Raw genomic sequence first — 23243 nt, 5'->3', positions numbered from 1 at the left:
GGGCATCACCCCCAGTCCAGGCGGCTATTGTACCAGGAGGGGCATCATCCCCAGTCCAGGCGGCTATTGTACCAGGAGGGGCATCACCCCCAGTCCAGGGGGCTATTGTACCAGGAGGGGCATCACCCCCAGTCCAGGGGGCTATTGTACCAGGAGGGGCATCACCCCCAGTCCAGGGGGCTATTGCACCAGGAGGGGCATCACCCCCAGTCCAGGGGCTATTGCACCAGGAGGGGCATCATCCCCAGTCCAGGCGGCTATTGTACCAGGAGGGGCATCATTCTTACCTGAGAGCCGCTGATCCGGCGCGGCTACGAGGAACCGCCATCCGCTTCCGGGGTCAGCACCCCAGAGGGGGGGCGGCGCTGAGAGGAGTACTTCCGGAGCTCTGGGCTGCAGGGACGGGGGCCGGGGGACGGAGGGCGGAAAGGAAGAGAAGGAGGAGGAGGTGGGACTTCCGGTGCGGGTACGCCCCGCCCCCTTTTTCGCCGGGGACCGCCGCGCGAGGGCCAGGAGGAGGAGGAGGAGCTGCCAGCAACCGTCAGCGGCCCAAGGTCACTGCCCAACGTCACCAACCGTCAGCAACGTCACCGCTCAACGTCACCAACCGTCAGAAACGTCACCAGCTGTGAGCAACGTCACTGCTCAACGTCACCAACCGTCGGAAACGTCACCATTTGTCAGAAACGTCATCACTCTACGTCACCAAACGTCAGTGCAGTGCTCCCTCAGTACTGACCCTCCCACAATGCAGCACTCCCTCAGTACTGACCCTCCCACAATGCAGCACTCCCTCAGTACTGACCCTCCGACAGTGCGGCACTCCCTCAGTACTGACCCTCTGACAGTGCGGCACTCCCTCAGTACTGACCCTCTGACAGTGCGGCACTCCCTCAGTACTGACCCTCTGACAGTGCGGCGCTCCCTCAGTACTGACCCTCTGACAGTGCGGCGCTCCCTCAGTACTGACCCTCTGACAGTGCGGCGCTCCCTCAGTACTGACCCTCCCACAGTGCAGCACTCCCTCAGTACTGACCCTCTGACAGTGCGGCACTCCCTCAGTACTGACCCTCTGACAGTGCGGCACTCCCTCAGTACTGACCCTCCCACAGTGCGGCACTCCCTCAGTACTGACCCTCTGACAGTGCGGCACTCCCTCAGTACTGACCCTCTGACAGTGCAGCACTCCCTCAGTACTGACCCTCTGACAGTGCAGCACTCCCTCAGTACTGACCCTCCCACAGTGCGGCGCTCCCTCAGTACTGACCCTCTGACAGTGCGGCACTCCCTCAGTACTGACCCTCTGACAGTGCGGCACTCCCTCAGTACTGACCCTCCCACAATGCAGCGCTCCCTCAGTACTGACCCTCCCACAATGCAGCACTCCCTCAGTACTGACCCTCCCACAATGCAGCACTCCCTCAGTACTGACCCTCCGACAGTGCGGCGCTCCCTCAGTACTGACCCTCTGACAGTGCGGCACTCCCTCAGTACTGACCCTCTGACAGTGCAGCACTCCCTCAGTACTGACCCTCTGACAGTGCGGCACTCCCTCAGTACTGACCCTCTGACAGTGCGGCACTCCCTCATTACTGACCCTCTGACAGTGCGGTGCTCCCTCAGCACTGACCCTCTGACAGTGCGGCACTCCCTCAGTACTGACCCTCCGACAGTGCGGCACTCCCTCAGTACTGACCCTCTGACAGTGCGGCGCTCCCTCAGTACTGACCCTCCCACAGTGCGGCACTCCCTCAGTACTGACCCTCTGACAGTGCAGCGCTCCCTCAGTACTGACCCTCTGACAGTGCGGCGCTCCCTCAGTACTGACCCTCTGACAGTGCGGCGCTCCCTCAGTACTGACCCTCCCACAATGCAGCACTCCCTCAGTACTGACCCTCCCACAATGCAGCACTCCCTCAGTACTGACCCTCCCACAGTGCGGCACTCCCTCAGTACTGACCCTCTGACAGTGCGGCACTCCCTCAGTACTGACCCTCTGACAGTGCGGCACTCCCTCAGTACTGACCCTCCCACAGTGCGGCACTCCCTCAGTACTGACCCTCTGACAGTGCGGCACTCCCTCAGTACTGACCCTCTGACAGTGCGGCACTCCCTCAGTACTGACCCTCTGACAGTGCGGCACTCCCTCAGTACTGACCCTCTGACAGTGCAGCGCTCCCTCAGTACTGACCCTCTGACAGTGCGGCACTCCCTCAGTACTGACCCTCTGACAGTGCGGCGCTCCCTCAGTACTGACCCTCCCACAATGCAGCACTCCCTCAGTACTGACCCTCCCACAATGCAGCACTCCCTCAGTACTGACCCTCCCACAGTGAGGCACTCCCTCAGTACTGACCCTCTGACAGTGCGGCACTCCCTCAGTACTGACCCTCTGACAGTGCGGCACTCCCTCAGTACTGACCCTCCCACAGTGCGGCGCTCCCTCAGTACTGACCCTCTGACAGTGCGGCGCTCCCTCAGTACTGACCCTCTGACAGTGCGGCGCTCCCTCAGTACTGACCCTCTGACAGTGCGGCTCTCCCTCAGTACTGACCCTCTGACAGTGCGGCACTCCCTCAGTACTGACCCTCCCACTGTGCGGCACTCCCTCAGTACTGACCCTCTGACAGTGCAGCACTCCCTCAGTACTGACCCTCTGACAGTGCGGCATTCCCTCAGTACTGACCCTCTGACAGTGCGGCATTCCCTCAGTACTGACCCTCTGACAGTGCGGCACTCCCTCAGTACTGACCCTCTGACAGTGCGGCGCTCCCTCAGTACTGACCCTCTGACAGTGCGGAGCTCCCTCAGTACTGACCCTCTGACAGTGCGGCATTCCCTCAGTACTGACCCTCCCATAGTGCGGCGCTCCCTCAGTACTGACCCTCCCACAGTGCGGCACTCCCTCAGTACTGACCCTCCCACAGTGCGGCACTCCCTCAGTACTGACCCTCCCACAGTGCGGCACTCCCTCAGTACTGACCCTCTGACAGTGCGGCACTCCCTCAGTACTGACCCTCCCACAGTGCGGCACTCCCTCAGTACTGACCCTCTGACAGTGCGGCGCTCCCTCAGTACTGACCCTCTGACAGTGCGGCGCTCCCTCAGTACTGACCCTCTGACAGTGCGGCACTCCCTCAGTACTGACCCTCTGACAGTGCGGCGCTCCCTCAGTACTGACCCTCCCACAGTGCAGCACTCCCTCAGTACTGACCCTCCCACAGTGCAGCACTCCCTCAGTACTGACCCTCTGACAGTGTGGCACTCCCTCAGTACTGACCCTCTGACAGTGCGGCACTCCCTCAGCACTGACCCTCTGACAGTGCAGCACTCCCTCAGTACTGACCCTCTGACAGTGCGGCGCTCCCTCAGTACTGACCCTCTGACAGTGCGGCACTCCCTCAGTACTGACCCTCCCACAGTGCGGCACTCCCTCAGTACTGACCCTCTGACAGTGCGGCACTCCCTCAGTACTGACCCTCTGACAGTCCGGCACTCCCTCAGTACTGACCCTCTGACAGTGCGGCGCTCCCTCAGTACTGACCCTCTGACAGTGCGGCGCTCCCTCAGTACTGACCCTCTGACAGTGCGGCACTCCCTCAGTACTGACCCTCTGACAGTGCCGCACCCCCTCAGTACTGACCCTCCCACAGTGCGGAGCTCCCTCAGTACTGACCCTCTGACAGTGCAGCGCTCCCTCAGTACTGACCCTCTGACAGTGCGGCACTCCCTCAGTACTGACCCTCCCACAGTGCGGCGCTCCCTCAGTACTGACCCTCTGGCAGTGCAGCACTCCCTCAGTACTGACCCTCCCACAGTGCGGCACTCCCTCAGTACTGACCCTCTGACAGTGCGGCACTCCCTCAGTACTGACCCTCCCACAGTGCGGCACTCCCTCAGTACTGACCCTCTGACAGTGCGGCACTCCCTCAGTACTGACCCTCTGACAGTGCGGCACTCCCTCAGTACTGACCCTCTGACAGTGCGGCACTCCCTCAGTACTGACCCTCTGACAGTGCGGCACTCCCTCAGTACTGACCCTCTGACAGTGCAGCACTCCCTCAGTACTGACCCTCCCACAGTGCGGCACTCCCTCAGTACTGACCCTCTGACAGTGCGGCACTCCCTCAGTACTGACCCTCTGACAGTGCGGCACTCCCTCAGTACTGACCCTCTGACAGTGCGGCGCTCCCTCAGTACTGACCCTCTGACAGTGCGGCGCTCCCTCAGTACTGACCCTCTGACAATGCGACACTCCCTCAGTACTGACCCTCTGACAGTGCGGCGCTCCCTCAGTACTGACCCTCTGACAGTGTGGCACTCCCTCAGTACTGACCCTCTGACAGTGCGGCACTCACTCAGTACTAACCCTCTGACAGTGCGGCACTCCCTCAGTACTGACCCTCCCACAGTGCAGCACTCCCTCAGTACTGACCCTCTGACAGTGCAGCACTCCCTCAGTACTGACCCTCCCACAGTGCGGCACTCCCTCAGTACTGACCCTCTGACAGTGCGGCACTCCCTCAGTACTGGCCCTCTGACAGTGCGGCGCTCCCTCAGTACTGACCCTCTGACAGTGCGGCACTCCCTCAGTACTGACCCTCTGACAGTGCGGCACTCCCTCAGTACTGACCCTCTGACAGTGTGGCACTCCCTCAGTACTGACCCTCTGACAGTGCGGCACTCCCTCAGTACTAACCCTCTGACAGTGCGGCACTCCCTCAGTACTGACCCTCCCACAGTGCAGCACTCCCTCAGTACTGACCCTCTGACAGTGCAGCACTCCCTCAGTACTGACCCTCTGACAGTGCGGCACTCCCTCAGTACTGACCCTCTGACAGTGCGGCACTCCCTCAGCACTGACCCTCTGACAGTGCAGCACTCCCTCAGTACTGACCCTCTGACAGTGCGGCGCTCCCTCAGTACTGACCCTCTGACAGTGCGGCACTCCCTCAGTACTGACCCTCCCACAGTGCGGCACTCCCTCAGTACTGACCCTCTGACAGTGCGGCACTCCCTCAGTACTGACCCTCCCACAGTGCGGCACTCCCTCGGTACTGACCCTCCCACAATGCAGCACTCCCTCAGTACTGACCCTCTGACAGTGCAGCGCTCCCTCAGTACTGACCCTCCCACAGTGCGGCGCTCCCTCAGTACTGACCCTCTGACAGTGCGGTGCTCCCTCAGTACTGACCCTCTGACAGTGCGGCTCCCTCAGTACTGGCCCTCTGACAGTGCAGCACTCCCTCAGTACTGACCCTCCGACAGTGCGGCGCTCCCTCAGTACTGACCCTCCCACAATGCAGCACTCCCTCAGTACTGACCCTCTGACAGTGCAGCACTCCCTCAGTACTGACCCTCTGACAGTGCGGCACTCCCTCAGTACTGACCCTCCCACAATGCAGCACTCCCTCAGTACTGACCCTCCCACAATGCAGCACTCCCTCAGTACTGACCCTCCCACAGTGCGGCACTCCCTCGGTACTGACCCTCCCACAATGCAGCACTCCCTCAGTACTGACCCTCTGACAGTGCGGCACTCCCTCAGTACTGACCCTCTGACAGTGTGGCACTCCCTCAGTACTGACCCTCTGACAGTGCGGCGCTCCCTCAGTACTGACCCTCCCACAGTGCTGCGCTCCCTCAGTACTGACCCTCTGACAGTGCGGCACTCCCTCAGTACTGACCCTCTGACAGTGCGGCGCTCCCTCAGTACTGACCCTCTGACAGTGCGGCGCTCCCTCAGTACTGACCCTCTGACAGTGCAGCACTCCCTCAGTACTGACCCTCTGACAGTGCGGCACTCCCTCAGTACTGACCCTCTGACAGTGCGGCACTCCCTCAGTACTGACCCTCTGACAGTGCGGCGCTCCCTCAGTACTGACCCTCCCACAGTGCGGCACTCCCTCAGTACTGACCCTCCCACAGTGCGGCGCTCCCTCAGTACTGACCCTCCCACAGTGCGGCGCTCCCTCAGTACTGACCCTCTGACAGTGCGGCGCTCCCTCAGTACTGACCCTCTGACAGTGCGGCGCTCCCTCAGTAATGACCCTCTGACAGTGCGGCACTCCCTCAGTACTGACCCTCCCACAGTGCTGCGCTCCCTCAGTACTGACCCTCTGACAGTGCGGCACTCCCTCAGTACTGACCCTCTGACAGTGCGGCGCTCCCTCAGTACTGACCCTCTGACAGTGCGGCGCTCCCTCAGTACTGACCCTCTGACAGTGCAGCACTCCCTCAGTACTGACCCTCTGACAGTGCGGCACTCCCTCAGTACTGACCCTCTGACAGTGCGGCGCTCCCTCAGTACTGACCCTCTGACAGTGCGGTGCTCCCTCAGTACTGACCCTCTGACAGTGCGGCACTCCCTCAGTACTGACCCTCCCACAGTGCGGGGCTCCCTCAGTACTGACCCTCCCACAATGCAGCACTCCCTCAGTACTGACCCTCTGACAGTGCGGCACTCCCTCAGTACTGACCCTCTGACAGTGCGGCGCTCCCTCAGTACTGACCCTCCCACAGTGCGGCACTCCCTCAGTACTGACCCTCCCACAGTGCGGCGCTCCCTCAGTACTGACCCTCCCACAGTGCGGCGCTCCCTCAGTACTGACCCTCTGACAGTGCGGCGCTCCCTCAGTAATGACCCTCTGACAGTGCAGCACTCCCTCAGTACTGACCCTCTGACAGTGCGGCGCTCCCTCAGTACTGACCCTCCCACAGTGCGGCACTCCCTCAGTACTGACCCTCTGACAGTGCGGCGCTCCCTCAGTACTGACCCTCTGACAGTGCGGTGCTCCCTCAGTACTGACCCTCTGACAGTGCGGCACTCCCTCAGTACTGACCCTCCCACAGTGCGGGGCTCCCTCAGTACTGACCCTCCCACAATGCAGCACTCCCTCAGTACTGACCCTCTGACAGTGCGGCACTCCCTCAGTACTGACCCTCTGACAGTGCGGCGCTCCCTCAGTACTGACCCTCCCACAATGCAGCACTCCCTCAGTACTGACCCTCTGACAGTGCGGCTCTCCCTCAGTACTGACCCTCCCACAGTGCGGCGCTCCCTCAGTACTGACACTCTGACAGTGCGGCACTCCCTCAGTACTGACCCTCTGACAGTGCGGCGCTCCCTCAGTACTGACCCTCTGACAGTGCGGCGCTCCCTCAGTACTGACCCTCTGACAGTGCGGCACTCCCTCAGTACTGACCCTCTGACAGTGCGGCGCTCCCTCAGTACTGACCCTCTGACAGTGCGGCACTCCCTCAGTACTGACCCTCTGACAGTGCGGCACTCCCTCAGTACTGACCCTCTGACAGTGCGGCACTCCCTCAGTACTGACCCTCTGACAGTGCGGCACTCCCTCAGTACTGACCCTTGACAGTGCGGCGCTCCCTCAGTACTGACCCTCTGACAGTGCGGCGCTCCCTCAGTACTGACCCTCTGATAGTGCGGCACTCCCTCAGTACTGACCCTCCGACAGTGCGGCGCTCCCTCAGTACTGACCCTCCCACAATGCAGCACTCCCTCAGTACTGACCCTCTGACAGTGCAGCACTCCCTCAGTACTGACCCTCTGACAGTGCGGCACTCCCTCAGTACTGACCCTCCCACAATGCAGCACTCCCTCAGTACTGACCCTCCCACAATGCAGCACTCCCTCAGTACTGACCCTCCCACAGTGCGGCACTCCCTCGGTACTGACCCTCCCACAATGCAGCACTCCCTCAGTACTGACCCTCTGACAGTGCAGCGCTCCCTCAGTACTGACCCTCCCACAGTGCGGCGCTCCCTCAGTACTGACCCTCTGACAGTGCGGTGCTCCCTCAGTACTGACCCTCCCACAGTGCGGCACTCCCTCAGTACTGACCCTCCCACAATGCAGCACTCCCTCAGTACTGACCCTCTGACAGTGCAGCGCTCCCTCAGTACTGACCCTCCCACAATGCAGCACTCCCTCAGTACTGACCCTCTGACAGTGCAGCGCTCCCTCAGTACTGACCCTCCCACAGTGCGGCGCTCCCTCAGTACTGACCCTCCCACAGTGCGGCGCTCCCTCAGTACTGACCCTCTGACATTGCAGCACTCCCTCAGTACTGACCCTCTGACAGTGCGGCGCTCCCTCAGTACTGACCCTCTGACAGTGCGGCACACCCTCAGTACTGACCCTCTGACAGTGCAGCACTCCCTCAGTACTGACCCTCTGACAGTGCAGCACTCCCTCAGTACTGACCCTCTGACAGTGCGGCGCTCCCTCAGTACTGACCCTCTGACAGTGCGGCTCCCTCAGTACTGACCCTCTGACAGTGCGGCGCTCCCTCAGTACTGACCCTCTGACAGTGCGGCACTCCCTCAGTACTGACCCTCTGACAGTGCGGCGCTCCCTCAGTACTGACCCTCTGACAGTGCGGAGCTCCCTCAGTACTGACCCTCTGACAGTGCGGCGCTCCCTCAGTACTGACCCTCCCACAGTGCGGCACTCCCTCAGTACTGACCCTCTGACAGTGCGGCACTCCCTCAGTACTGACCCTCCCACAGTGCGGTGCTCCCTCAGTACTGACCCTCTGACAGTGCGGCACTCCCTCAGTATTGACCCTCTGACAGTGTGGCACACCCTCAGTACTGACCCTCCCACAGTGCGGCACTCCCTCAGTACTGACCCTCCCACAGTGCGGCATTCCCTCAGTACTGACCCTCTGACAGTGCGGCTCTCCCTCAGTACTGACCCTCTGACAGTGCGGCACTCCCTCAGTACCGACCCTCCCACAGTGCGGCATTCCCTCAGTACTGACCCTCTGACAGTGCGGCACTCCCACAGTGCGGCACTCCGTCAGTACTGACCCTCTCACAGTGCGGCACTCCCTCAGTACTGACCCTCTGACAGTGCGGTGCTCCCTCAGTACTGACCCTCCCACAGTGCGGCACTCCCTCAGGACTGACCCTCTGACAGTGCGGCACTCCCTCAGTACTGACCCTCTGACAGTGCGGCGCTCCCTCAGTACTGACCCTCCGACAGTGCGGCACTCCCTCAGTACTGACCCTCTGACAGTGCAGCACTCCCTCAGTACTGACCCTCTGACAGTGCGGCGCTCCCTCAGTACTGACCCTCCCACAATGCGGCACTCCCTCAGGACTGACCCTCTGACAGTGCGGCACTCCCTCAGTACTGACCCTCTGACAGTGCGGCGCTCCCTCAGTACTGACCCTCTGACAGTGCGACACTCCCTCAGTACTGACCCTCCCACAGTGCGGCACTCCCTCAGTACTGACCCTCTGACAGTGCAGCACTCCCTCAGTACTGACCCTCTGACAGTGCGGCGCTCCCTCAGTCCTGGCAGTGTTTATATTTGGATTCTGATGATAATCTATTCTGCCCCTTTCTCCCTTCAGCCTTCTCCCTGCCGCTGGTTGGAAGAAGCAATGCCGCTGCTAGAGAATGACCGGCTGCTCTTTGAGCAGCAGAAGCAGCGAGCAGCGGCGATTGTCCATCTGCTGTCCTCCTACTCCTACCTCCTGGACACTTACGTGATAGTAAGTTGGCTTCCAGAATGCCGGGCGATGAAACGTATCCGGGGGCTCCGGTTTCCTCCCACAAGTCCCGAAACACTACAGCACTCTATTTAAACAGTGCTGTTTAAATAGACTCTGGAGACGTTTGCTGCAGTTCGCTGTTTAAATAGACTCTGTAGACTGTTTGCTGCAGTGCTGTTTAAATAGACTCTGTAGACTGTTTGCTGCAGTGCTGTTTAAATAGACTCTGTAGACTGTTTGCTGCAGTGCTGTTTAAATAGACTCTGTAGACTGCTTGTTGCAGTTCGCTATTTCAATAGACTCTGTAGACTTTGCTGCAGTTCGCTGTTTAAATAGATTCTGTAGACTGTTTGCTGCAGTGCTGTTTAAATAGACTCTGTAGACTGTTTGCTGTATTGTGCTGTTTAAATAGACTCTGTAGACTGTTTGCTGCAGTGCGCTTTTTAAATAGACTCTGTAGACTGTTTGCTGCAGTGTGCTGTTTAAATAGACTCTGTAGACTGTTTGCTGCAGTGCTGTTTAAATAGACTCTGTAGACTGTTTGCTGTAGTGCTGTTTCAATAGACTCTGTAGACTGTTTGCTGTAGTGCTGTTTAAATAGACTCTGTAGACTGTTTGCTGCAGTGTGCTGTTTAAATAGATTCTGTAGCCTGTTTGCTGCAGTTCTGTTTAAATAGACTCTGTAGACTGTTTGCTGCAGTGTGCTGTTTAAATAGACTCTGTAGACTGTTTGCTGCAGTGCTGTTTAAATAGACTCTGTAGACTGTTTGCTGCAGTGCTGTTTAAATAGACTCTGTAGACTGTTTGCTGCAGTGCTGTTTAAATAGACTCTGTAGACTGTTTGCTGCAGTGCTGTTTAAATAGACTGTAGAATGTTTGCTGCAGTGTGCTGTTTAAATAGACTCTGTAGACTGTTTGCTGCAGTGTGCTGTTTATATAGACTCTGTGGACTGTTTGCTGTAGTGCTGTTTAAATAGACTCTGCAGACTGTTTGCTGCAGTGTGCTGTTTAAATAGACTCTGTAGAATGTTTGCTGCAGTGTGCTGTTTAAATAGACTCTGTAGACTGTTTGCTGCAGTGTGCTGTTTAAATAGACTCTGTAGACTGTTTGCTGCAGTGTGCTGTTTAAATAGACTCTGTAGACTGTTTGCTGCAGTGCTGTTTAAATAGACTCTGTAGACTGTTTATAAGAACATAAGAACTTGGAGCAGGAGTAGGCCATCTGGCCCCTCGAGCCTGCTCCGCCATTCAATTAGATCATGGCTGATCTTTTGTGGAGTCAGCTCCACTTTCCGGCCCGAACACCATAACCCTTAATCCCTTTAATCTTCAAAAAACTATCTATCTTTACCTTAAAAACATGTAATGAAGGAGCCTCAACTGCTTCACTGGGCAAGGAATTCCATAGATTCACAACCCTTTGGGTGAAGAAGTTCCTCCTAAACTCAGTCCTAAATCTACTTCCCCTTATTTTGAGGCTATGTCCCCTGCAGTTTGCTGTAGTGTGCTGTTTAAATAGACTCTGTAGACTGTTTGCTGCAGTGCTGTTTAAATAGACTCTGTAGACTGTTTGCTGTATTGTGCTGTTTAAATAGACTCTGTAGACTGTTTGATGCAGTGCGCTTTTTAAATAGACTCTGTAGACTGTTTGCTGCAGTGCTCTTTAAATAGACTCTGTAGACTGTTTGCTGCAGTGCTGTTTAAATAGACTGTAGACTGTTTGCTACAGTGTGCTGTTTAAATAGACTCTGTAGACTGTTTCCTGCAAATGTGCTTTTTAAAGACTCTGTGGAATGTTTTCTGCAGTGTGCTGTTTAAATAGACTCTGTAGACAGTTTGCTGCAGTGTGCTGTTTAAATAGACTGTAGAATGTTTGCTGCAGTGTGCTGTTTAAATAGACTCTGTAGACTGTTTGATGCAGTGTGCTGTTTAAATAGACTCTGTAGACTGTTTGCTGCAGTGTGCTGTTTAAATAGACTCTGTAGACTGTTTGCTGCAGTGCGCTGTTTAAATAGACTCTGTAGACTGCTTGTTGGGTGAATCAGACATTCTGAATTCTCCCTCCGTGTACCCGAACAGGCGCCGGAGTGTGGCGACTTTTCACAGTAACGCTATTGGCGTGTTAATGGAAGCCTACTTGTGACAATAATAAAGATTTAACTGTGGAACGGGCTCGAGGAGATGAATTTGTTCCTCCTGGTTTGTGCGTCGCGCACCTTTGTGGCGTGGACCAAGAATATTTAATGCGAGTAACATCTATTTAACTCTCGCCTTCGCTACTCGCTCCGGTTGCTGCGTCGCTATCACCCGGGTTTCTGTGTCGCTGAGAAAAGACACAGCTGTCGAACTTTTCCCCCCCCCCCCACTCATCAGGTCGGACGCAAGCATGCCAAACGTCAAAGGGAGCAGCTGGTTGTAGCGCATGAGGAAATTGTTGGCGGGTTGTCTCTTGGTTGGTCGAGGCGCTGCTGTGGAAACTATACTCATCCCGCTTCACCCTGCCCCTTTCCTCCCGTCGCGTTTCCTGCAGGAATTTTTCAGTGAGAACCTGTGGGAGAAGGTGCCCCGATCCTGGCAGGCTACTCTGTCCAACCTGACCAACCCGCAGTTGTCAACATTGCTGCTGAAACAAGGACCTTGTGTTGGGTAAGGAACCGCCTCAACTGTTTGCTGCAGTGTGCTGTTTAAATAGACTCTGTAGCCTGTTTGCTGCAGTGTGCTGTTTAAATAGACTCTGTAGACTGTTTGCTGCAGTGTGCTGTTTAAATAGACTCTGTAGACTGTTTGCTGCAGTGCTGTTTAAATAGACTCTGTAGACTGTTTGCTGCAGTGTGCTGTTTAAATAGACTCTGTAGCCTGTTTGCTGCAGTGTGCTGTTTAAATAGACTCTGTAGACTGTTTGCTGCAGTGCTGTTTAAATAGACTCTGTAGCCTGTTTGCTGCAGTGTGCTGTTTAAATAGACTCTGTAGACTGTTTGCTGCAGTGTGCTGTTTAAATAGACTCTGTAGCCTGTTTGCTGCAGTGTGCTGTTTAAATAGACTCTGTAGACTGTTTGCTGTAGTGCTGTTTAAATAGACTCTGTAGACTGTTTGCTGTAGTGCTGTTTAAATAGACTCTGTAGACTGTTTGCTGCAGTGCTGTTTAAATAGACTCTGTAGACTGTTTGCTGCAGTGCTGTTTAAATAGACTCTGTGGACTGTTTGCTGCAGTGCTGTTTAAATAGACTCTGTAGACTGTTTGTTGTAGTGCTGTTTAAATAGACTCTGTAGACTGTTTGCTGCAGTGCTGTTTAAATGGACTCTGTAGACTGTTTGCTGCAGTGTGCTGTTTAAATAGACTCTGTAGACTGTTTGCTGCAGTGTGCTGTTTATATAGACTCTGTAGACTGTTTGCTGCAGTGCTGTTTAAATAGACTCTGTAGACTGTTTGCTGCAGTGTGCTGTTTAAATAGACTCTGTAGACTGTTTGCTGCAGCGTGCTGTTTAAATAGACTCTGTAGATTGTTAACCATAATAGAGCTGTTTAAATAGATTATGTAGACTGTTTGCTGCAGTGTGCTGTTTAAATAGACTCTGTAGACTGTTTGCTGCAGTGCTGTTTAAATAGACTCTGTAGACTGTTTGCTGCAGTGTGTTGTTTAAATAGACTCTGTAGACGGTTTGCTGTAGTGCTCAGTTTAAATAGACTCTGTAGATTGTTTTCCTTAATACACTGTTTAAATACATTCTGTGGACCGCTGCAGTATGCTGTTTAAATAGACTCTGTAGACTGTTTGTTGTAGTGCTGTTTAAATAGACTCTGTAGACTGTTTGCTGCAGTGTGCTTCTTAAATAGACTCTGTAGACTGTTTGCTGCAGTGTGCTGTTTAAATAGACTCTGTAGACTGTTTGCTGCAGAGTGCTGTTTAAATAGACTCTGTAGACTGTTTGCTGCAGTGCTGTTTAAATAGACTCTGTAGACTGTTTGCTGCAGTGCTGTTTAAATAGACTCTGTAGACTGTTTGCTGCAGTGCTGTTTAAATAGACTCTGTAGACTGTTTGCTGCAGTGCTGTTTAAATAGACTCTGTAGACTGTTTGCTGCAGTGCTGTTTAAATAGACTCTGTAGACTGTTTGCTGCAGTGCTGTTTAAATAGATTGTGTAGACTGTTTGCTGCAGTGCTGTTTAAATAGACTCTGTAGACTGTTTGATGCAGTGTGCTGTTTAAATAGACTCTGTAGACTGTTTGTTGTAGTGCTGTTTAAATAGACTCTGTAGATTGTTTGCTGTAGTGTGCTGTTTAAATAGATTCTGTAGACTGTTTGCTGCAGTGCTGTTTAAATAGACTCTGTAGACTGTTTGTTGTAGTGCTGTTTAAATAGATTCTGTAGACTGTTTGCTGCAGTGTACTGTTTAAATAGACCCTGTAGACTGTTTGCTGCAGTGTGCTGTTTAAATAGACTCTGTAGACTGTTTGAGGCAGTGCTGTTTAAATAGACTCTGTAGACTGTTGTAGTGCTGTTTAAATAGACTCTATAGACGGTTTGCTGCAGTGTGCTGTTTAAATAGACTCTGTAGACTGTTTGCTGCAGTGTGCTGTTTAAATAGACTCTGTAGACGGTTTGCTGCAGTGCTGTTTAAATACACTCTGTAGACTTTTTGCTGCAGTCTGCTGTTTAAATAGACTGTAGACTGTTTGCTGTAGTGCTGTTTAAATAGACTCTGTAGACTGTTTGCTGTAGTGCTGTTTAAATAGACTCTGTAGACTGTTTGCTGTAGTGCTGTTTAAATAGACTCTGTAGACTGTTTGCTGCAGTGTGCTGTTTAAATAGACTCTGTAGACTGTTTGTTGCAGTGTGCTGTTTAAATAGACTGTAGACTGTTTGCTGTAGTGCTGTTTAAATAGACTCTGTAGACTGTTTGCTGTAGTGCTGTTTAAATAGACTCTGTAGACTGTTTGCTGCAGTGTGCTGTTTAAATAGACTCTGTAGACTGTTTGTTGCAGTGTGCTGTTTAAATAGACTGTAGACTGTTTGCTGTAGTGCTGTTTAAATAGACTCTGTAGACTGTTTGCTGCAGTGCTGTTTAAATAGACTCTGTAGACTGTTTACTGCAGTGCTGTTTAAATAGACTCTGTAGACTGTTTGCTGCAGTGTGCTGTTTAAATAGACTCTGTAGACTGTTTGCTGCAGTGTGCTGTTTAAATAGACTCTGTAGACTGTTTGCTGCAGTGTGCTGTTTAAATAGATTCTGTAGCCTGTTTGCTGCAGTGCTGTTTAAATAGACTGTAGACTGTTTGCTGTAGTGCTGTTTAAATAGACTCTGTAGACTGTTTGCTGTAGTGCTGTTTAAATAGACTCTGTAGACTGTTTGCTGCAGTGTGCTGTTTAAATAGACTCTGTAGACTGTTTGTTGCAGTGTGCTGTTTAAATAGACTGTAGACTGTTTGTTGCAGTGTGCTGTTTAAATAGACTGTAGACTGTTTGCTGCAGTGCTGTTTAAATAGACTCTGTAGACTGTTTGCTGCAGTGCTGTTTAAATAGACTCTGTAGACTGTTTGCTGCAGTGTGCTGTTTAAATAGACTCTGTAGACTGTTTGCTGCAGTGTGCTGTTTAAATAGACTCTGTAGACTGTTTGCTGCAGTGTGCTGTTTAAATAGACTCTGTAGACTGTTTGCTGCAGTGTGCTGTTTAAATAGATTCTGTAGCCTGTTTGCTGCAGTGCAGTGTTTGAACAGCTTCAGTTGAATGTTTGTTGTCAACCCCACCATGGCTCCAACATTGGCAGACACATTTGTGTCAACACACTGTCCTGCCTATTTATTCATCCAGATGGACAGTATCGGATATACTCTATCTAAACGTATCCGTTTAGAGCTGATGATCACATCACCTTTTGTGACAAATTCTGTACCTTATGTGGATGGCATGTGTTGAAGGATTATAAGCATCCAAATAAATTAGAAACTGCCCACAATTCTTTTCAGCAACCCTCTTGCTGTAGGGGATTGGGTGAGGTTTCGGGAGGTCGGTCATTGCAAGCGTGCGTAGGATCGGCAAATTACCGATGCAGCAAGCCATTGACCGTTTTCTTTCCCTCCTCAGACGCGAGTCGGTGTGGCCGCTCTCGCTGCTGGCGTACCGGGCGTCCGCTCACGCCCTGACCTTTTCCCGCCAGCCCCGGGGTGGGCCGTCCCCGGCACGGGGAGCGGGCGGCGGGCCGGAGGAATTCCGGGCCAACAGGAGTCAGAGCTCGAGGCTGAGCCACCACTTCCGGAGGCACGTCAAACCGAAAAAGCAGCACGAGATCCGGAGACTGGGCGCGGTAAATGGGGGCAGGGCACGAGTGGTGGGAGAAATGGGGGTGGGGGGGGGTACTGAGCCAGACGCAAATGTATGTTCGGAAACTGGAGGAGAAGCCCCGAGATCTTTGCAGTTTGTAAACTGAGAAAAGGGTCCTTCACCCCCAGGAGTGGTTCCACTGACAAACGGGTATCTTTTAAATTAGAATACACTTCATTTTTAACCAATGCAGGAATATCACAGACAAAAAGGCTACGATTAATAGTTCAACAATTCTTAACAAGAACAGGAAACACTTTAACTTCCAATTTACACCTCCTCTGTTGCCCATTAAGCAAAGGTCATTACAGGTCAAAAGCCACTTGTAATTAAAGTTGGCAAACACCCGGATACATTGCTGTCCCCTGTGTAGAGTTGCTTTCAGCGAAGGAGACAGAGACCCTTTCAGACACGAGCTGTAAGTCCTTCTGCCTTTGGCAGATGTGGAGCTGAACTGCCCTGCTACAGACCTGGCTCCTCCACTTTCCCGTCGATCCCCGTATTTCCTAATTCTCTCGAGCGTCCAAAAAAAAAATCTCTCGATCTCCACCTCCATCTCACTAACTGTCTTTTGACCAACTTTGCTGAGGCTAAACACCACCCCTCAATTATCCAAACCCAGGGAGCCTACTTTCTATACACCAAAGTCCAATAGCCCTTTGTGGGTACATTAAATGGTTATAAATCAATGATGATCCCATTTTTATGACATCTTAATTGCATCTTTTGCAGACACACCCCAACTGTAGGTTAAACTAAGATTTATAAAACATTACTGAAACAGATATATAATACAATGTATATAACTATTTCCAACATTCATCACGACCTGAGGAAATCAACCACGTCTTTCGATCACGTCAGAAGGAGGTTCAGAAGAAGGAGCAGGAGGCCTTTATTTTTATATATTTAGAGTAGCCAATTCTTTTTTTCTAATTAAGGGGCAATTTAGCGTGGCCAATCCACCTAGCCTGCAGATCTTTGGGTCGTGGGGGCGAAACCCACGCAGACACGGGGAGAATGTGCAAACTCCACACAGACAGTGACCCAGAGCCGGCATTGAACCCGGGACCTCGGCGCCGTGAGGCAGCAGTGCTAACTCACTGCATCACCGTGCGGCCCCGAGCAAGGAGGCATTTTGCCCCACAAGCCTGCTCCAACCTTCGTGACTGCACCTTTTCCCTCGACTCCACTTTCCCGTCGATCCCCGTATTTCCTAATTCTCTCGAGCGTCCAAAAAAAAAAATCTCTCGATCTCCACCTCCAACCTGCTCGGTGACTGGACATCCAGATGTCCGGCGTGAAGGTTTCCTAAGATTCATCGCCCTCCCAAACGAAGCCATGTCTCCTCCTCCGTCCAAAATGGCCGACCGGAGTCTCAACCCTGAGACTCTGACCTCCCCATATTCTGGACTTTCCAACCGGGGCTGGGGGCAACACCCTCTCTGGGTTGTCAAACCCCTTTCTGAGGTTTCAGGGAGAACTCCTCATTCTTCAAAATCCCAGAAAATACAGACCATCAAAAAATAAACCCTCATCTTCAAAGGTGGTTTCATTTTTCACCTTTTCATTAATAACAATCGACAATAAACTTACTTTTTTTTGAAACAAAATCAAAACAGGCAAACATTTTCAGTAAGTTAGTCCATTTCAGTTCTTTGTCTTCCTCCACCTGGAGTTCGTCTTGGTTGACAGACTCTTTGAAGAAGAAGTTCTCTGCACGATCCAACCATTTCTCTACGGCATCTGCAGCTTTCTTTAAGGTTAGGTACTTTCGCTCAATCCGATCACAAAGCCTCTTGGAATTCTCCAACACGGGAGCAGTGGTTAACACAGCCTTCAAATGCCTGTTGACTCCCCGCTGTCCACTGAAATTTGCTACTCTTCTTCAGCATCTCCGTCAGTGGAGCGACCACACTGCTGAATTTCGGCAAAAATTTACGGTAAAAACCACTTGTGCCAAGAAATCGCTTATTTCCCTTTGCGTCGAGGGTATTGGAAACTCCCCAGTAACTTTTGTTTTCACGTCCCGTGGGACCATTCGACCCTGTCCGATTGTACGGCCAAGGAAAGTGACTTGGGCTTTTCCAAATTCGCTTTTGGCTCGATTTATCACCACACCCGCTTCCTGAAGTCGATCGAATAACTCCATCAGATGCTTCGAATGTTCTTTCCATGTCTGGCTGAAAATTACCAGATCGTCGATGTATACCGCACAGTTGGGTAATCCTGAAACAACTTTGTTCGTTAACCGTTGAAATGTGGCCAGGGCGTTTTTCGTGCCAAATGGCATAACTTTGAATCGGTATATACCATCTGGAGACACAAAAGCTGAAATCTCCTTCGCCCTTAAATTAAATTCTGGAATGGGTATTAAGGCCGCTGGTTTTATCACTGCTTGAGGTTTCCCTATCACTGGACATGTGTGACATGATCGACAAAATTTAACTACATCTTTATGTAGTCCAGGCCAATAGAGATGTTTCTGGATTTTAGCTTGAGTTTTCCTTGTTCCCAAATGACCTCCCACTGGTACCTCATGTGCAACTCGCAACACCTCCTTTCTATACCCTATCGGCAATACTACTTGATGAACTTCTGCCCACTTTTCATCTGCCTGTATATGTAAAGGTCTCCATTTTCTCATCAAGACATCATTTTTAAGGTCATAACATTCTGGTATCCATGCAGATTCCTCTTCCCTGTGTGCTTTACATCCGTTTTATCTCTATATCTTTCTGGTGTAACTCCGCCAACTTTCCTGAACTAAAAATATCCGCCTCATCCTCCACCTGTTCTTGTTCTTTTTCAACCATCTGATCAAAAATTGAGTCTGATAATTCAACTTTAACTTTATCTTCACTCTTTGTTTTTTCCTCTTGTCTTAATCTGTGACTTTAGAACAGTACAGCACAGAACAGGCCCTTTGGTCCTCAATGTTGTGCCGAGCAATGATCACCCTACTCAAACCCACGTATCCACCCTATACCCGTAACCCAACAACCCCCCCTTTAACCTTACTTTTTAGGACACTACGGGCAATTTAGCATGGCCAATCCACCTAACCCGTACATCTTTGGACTGTGGGAGGAAACCGGAGCACCCGGAGGAAACCCACGCACACACGGGGAGGACGTGCAGACTCCGCACAGACAGTGACCCAGCCGGGAATCGAACCTGGGACCCTGGAGCTGTGAAGCATTTATGCTAACCACCATGCTACCGTGCTGCCCCAACTTTGCGACCTTGTTACTACACAATCAGGAAAAATCCCAGGATATTCGTCCTTCAACAATTCAGTTGTTTGATTTTACCACTGGCTTATCAACCACAGCAGGCATCACTCCCACCTGCGATCCATTACCCAAGATAAACTGTATTCTTGGAGAAGATAGTTTCTCTATTACTCCTACTACCACTTCACCACTCTTCACTGGACTTTCCAATCTTGCCTTATATAATAGAACACTACTCCTCTCACCCTGAATTCCACATATCACCACCTTTTCTGGCAATATTCCTCCCAAACTACCTGACACCTCATCTCTTACCATCAAAGATTGACTAGCTCTCTTAAAATTGTGACTTCTTTACCTGCTCCTCCTGATACACATGAGTAAACCTTACCCACACAAGTAAATTCTTTAAAGAGATCTGGCACCTTCTTATCAATCACCTCTTGATCAGGCTGTACAATCTTTTGCACCTCCTTCTCTTCACTTGAGCTTTCCTTTACCACTCTAACAAACCCCACTGTCTTATCCTGTTTTACCACATCAGCCTTCCCAGTGCTTTTCTTCAACCACCAACACTGTGACTTGACATGGCCTAGTTTATTACAGTGAAAACATCAGAAACTTTTCATTTATTTTCCACCCTCCTAGATTTCTTTTTTAATCTGAGGTACACTCTCCTTATTATCTCCCATCAGATCCTCTTTACCTTTACCACTTGAGTATTTCTCTTTTCCCCAGTTTCTATCCCTCGCAGGTTGAAACTGATGTCGGAAACCAAGCTTTGATTGATTTGTTTTCTTAATAAATTTAGAGTACCCAATTCATTTTTTCCAATTAAGGGGCAATTTAGCACGGCCAATCCACCTACCCTGCACATCTTTGGGGTCGTGGGGGTGAGACCCACGCAAACACCGGGGGGGGGGGGGATGTGCAAACTCCACACGGACAGTGACCCAGAGCCGGGATCGAACCTAGGACCTCGGCGCCGCGAGGCAGCAGTGCTAACCACTGCGCCACCGCGCCATTGTCCACAACACACTCCCTACTGAAACTGGAATACCACACCTGAAAAGCAAACACATAAATGCTCACCCCTCGCTGTCGTTAAGTTCACTGAGCCAACGCAATCACGAAAGGTAGACTTTGATCCCGGACGAACCCTCAATTTTGTTACGGGCCAGGGTTTAGAAAACTCCAAAGTATATAATGGAATTCACCTGACCTACAACTATTTATTGATTTTGGTTATGATGAGCACAAGGCCGTGCCTTTCAGGGTTTATTCAACAGAGTTCTTGGGCGCTTTAACTCAAAGAAACCAGCTTTATTCGGTGAATTTAGTTAACATTTGTATAAACACACACAGTAAGAATTATCAACTACAACCATAAAGATCCCACACAGCTACAGTAATCTGTGTATAACCCTTAATGAATTCCCCCTTAACTGTTCCAATTCAATAACAAGATTCAAGTGAAACCAGAAACCCCTTTTCAAAGGTGGGGCCCAGCACACGGCACTCTCACTGGTATAAGACTTGTTATTGACACTCTGTTCCCCTTTTCAAACAGTAGATTTCATAGAATTTACAGTGCAGAAGGAGGCCATTCGGCCCATCGAGTCTGCACCAGCTCCTGGAAAGAGCACCCGACCCAAGGTCAACACCTCCACCGTATCCCCATAACCTAGTAGCCCCACCCAACACTAAGGGAAATTTTGGACACCATGGGCAATTTTGGGGCAGCAGGGTAGCATGGTGGTTAGCATAAATGCTTCACAGCTCCAGGGTCCCAGGTTCGATTCCCGGCTGGGTCACTGTCTGTGTGGAGTCTGCACGTCCTCCCCCTGTGTGCGTGGGTTTCCTCCGGGTGCTCCGGTTTCCTCCCACAGTCCAAAGATGTGCGGGTTAGGTGGATTGGCCATGCTAAATTGCCCATAGTGTCCTAATAAAAGTAAGGTTGTTGGGTTACGGGTATAGGGTGGATATGTGAGTTTGAGTAGGGTGATCATGGCTCGGCACAACATTGAGGGCCGAAGGGCCTGTTCTGTGCTGTACTGTTCTATGTTCTATGTTATCATGGTCAATCCACCTAACCTGCACATCTTTGGACTGTGGGAGGAAACCGGAGCACCCGGAGGAAACCCACGCACACACGGGGAGGATGTGCAGACTCCACACAGACAGTGACCCAAGCCGGAATCGAACCCCAAACCCTGGAGCTGTAAAGCAATTGTGCTATCCACAATGCTACCGTGCTGCCCACTTTCCAGAAAGCAATGATCTCTTTTTCGTTATCAAGCACTCTGGAAACAGTTTTTAAAATGAAGAAATAAAAATGAAATGAAAATGGCTTATTGTCACAAGTAGGCTTCAATGAAGTTACTGTGAAAAGCCCCTAGTCGCCACATTCCGGCGCCTGTTCGGGTAGGCCGGTACGGGAATCGAACCGTGCTGCTGGCCTGCCTTGGTCTGCTTTCGAAGCCAGCGATTTAGCCCAGTGTGCTAAACTGTTTAGATAGATAAGATAGAGAGACACCTCTTTCTTTTTTTTTATAAATTTAGATTACCCAATTATTTTTTCCAATTAAGGGGCAATTTAGCGTGGCCAATCCACCTACTCTGCACATTTTTGGGTTGTGGGGGCGAAACCCACGCAGACACGGGGAGAATGTGCAAACTTCACACGGACAGTGACCCAGAGCCGGGATCGAACCCGGGACCTCAGCGCTGTGAGGCGGTTGTGCTAACCACTAGGCCACCGTGCTGCCCAGAGACACCTCTTTCAACCCGTGCAGCTCAAACGAGCTGCAAAAACTCCAAGCGAAAGTCATAAATCCCAGAGCCACAGCCCAGCTCCGCCCACGCAATGACATCACCGATGAGACCAACAAAAAATCTTCTTAAAGGGGCAGCCCCAGGACGAGAGAGATTGGGAGAGTCCGGGATTGTTCTCGGAGCGCAGAATGGTTAAGGGGGAGATTTAATCACAAAGTGGGGATTGGATGGAGTAACTGTGGAGAAAGGAGTTGGGGGGGGGGGGGGTCAATAACCAGAGGGGAGACAGATTGAAGAGAACGCGGAGTGACCTACATTAGAATGTCGGCTGATAACAAACAGTGCGGTGGGCGATTTGTATTATTGTGGGGGTTTTTTGAGTAGCCGGCAGATGGAATCTGCAGCGCAATAGACAGCACGCTCTGAAAATGTCTCCCTTCATTCTCCGGCAGATGGTTAAGAAGCTGTGTGATGCCACTGGGTGCCAGCATGTGGTTGACGTTGGATCTGGTCAGGTACGGTCTGGTCTTCTGCCTTCCGCAATTGCACTCGGTGACATAGAGCAGCACAGCACAGGCCCTTCGGCCCTCGATGTTGTGCCGAGCATTGTCCGAAACCAAGATCAAGCTATCCCACTCCCTGTCATTCTGGTGGGCTCCATGCGCCTATCCAATAACCGCTTGAAAGTTCCTAAAGTGTCCGACTCCACTATCACAGCAGGCAGTCCATTCCACACCCTAACCACTCTCTGAGTAAAGAACCTACCTCGGACATCCCTCCTGCATCTCCCGCCCCGAATCTTATAGTTATGCCCCCTTGTAACAGCTACATCCACCCGAGGAAATAGTCTCTGAATGTCCACTCTATCTATCCCCCTCATCGTCTTATAAACCTCTATTAAGTCTTAATTGAGGCATACAAGATGATCAGAGGATTAGATAGGGTGGACAGTGAGAGCCTTTTTCCTCGGATGGTGATGTCCAGCACGAGGGGACATAGCTTTAAATTGAGGGGAGATAGATATCGGACAGATGTCAGAGGTAGGTTCTTTACTCAGAGAGTAGTAAGGGCGTGGAATGCCCTGCCTGCAACAGTAGTGGATTTGGCAACACTAAACGCATTCAAATGGTCATTGGATAGGCATATGGACGATAGGGGAATAGTGTAGATGGGATTTAGAGGGGTTTCACAGGTCGGCGCAACATTGAGGGCCGAAGGGCCTGTACTGCGCTGTAATGTTCTATGTTTTAAGTCACCTCTCATTCTCCTCCGCTCCAAAGAGAAAAGCCCGAGCTCCCTCAACCTTTCCTCATAAGACCTACCCTCCAAACCAGGCAGCATCCTATTAAATCTCCTGGACTTCTCTCTCTGTGTCTCTGTCTCTCA

General features: G+C 51.7%; 1 protein-coding gene across 1 annotated transcript in view; it reads left to right on the top strand.

Moving 5' to 3' along the window:
• The first annotated feature begins 416 nt into the window (after positions 1-416).
• The window catches only part of rrnad1 (ribosomal RNA adenine dimethylase domain containing 1), a 23982-nt gene continuing 1155 nt past the window's right edge, over positions 417-23243 (top strand). The window contains exons 1-5 of the mRNA XM_038787072.1: positions 417-711; positions 9385-9525; positions 12056-12171; positions 15610-15829; positions 22310-22529. Coding sequence (XP_038643000.1) covers positions 9415-9525; positions 12056-12171; positions 15610-15829; positions 22310-22529 — 667 coding nt within the window. The 5' untranslated portion in view covers positions 417-711; positions 9385-9414. The remainder of the gene's footprint in view (positions 712-9384; positions 9526-12055; positions 12172-15609; positions 15830-22309; positions 22530-23243) is intronic.

Source organism: Scyliorhinus canicula, chromosome 30, assembly GCF_902713615.1.
Source record: "Scyliorhinus canicula chromosome 30, sScyCan1.1, whole genome shotgun sequence".
Classification (NCBI taxonomy): Eukaryota; Metazoa; Chordata; class Chondrichthyes; order Carcharhiniformes; family Scyliorhinidae; genus Scyliorhinus; species Scyliorhinus canicula.
The sequence above is the reverse complement of the archived record's forward strand: the minus strand, read 5'-3'. Positions and strand labels throughout refer to the sequence as shown.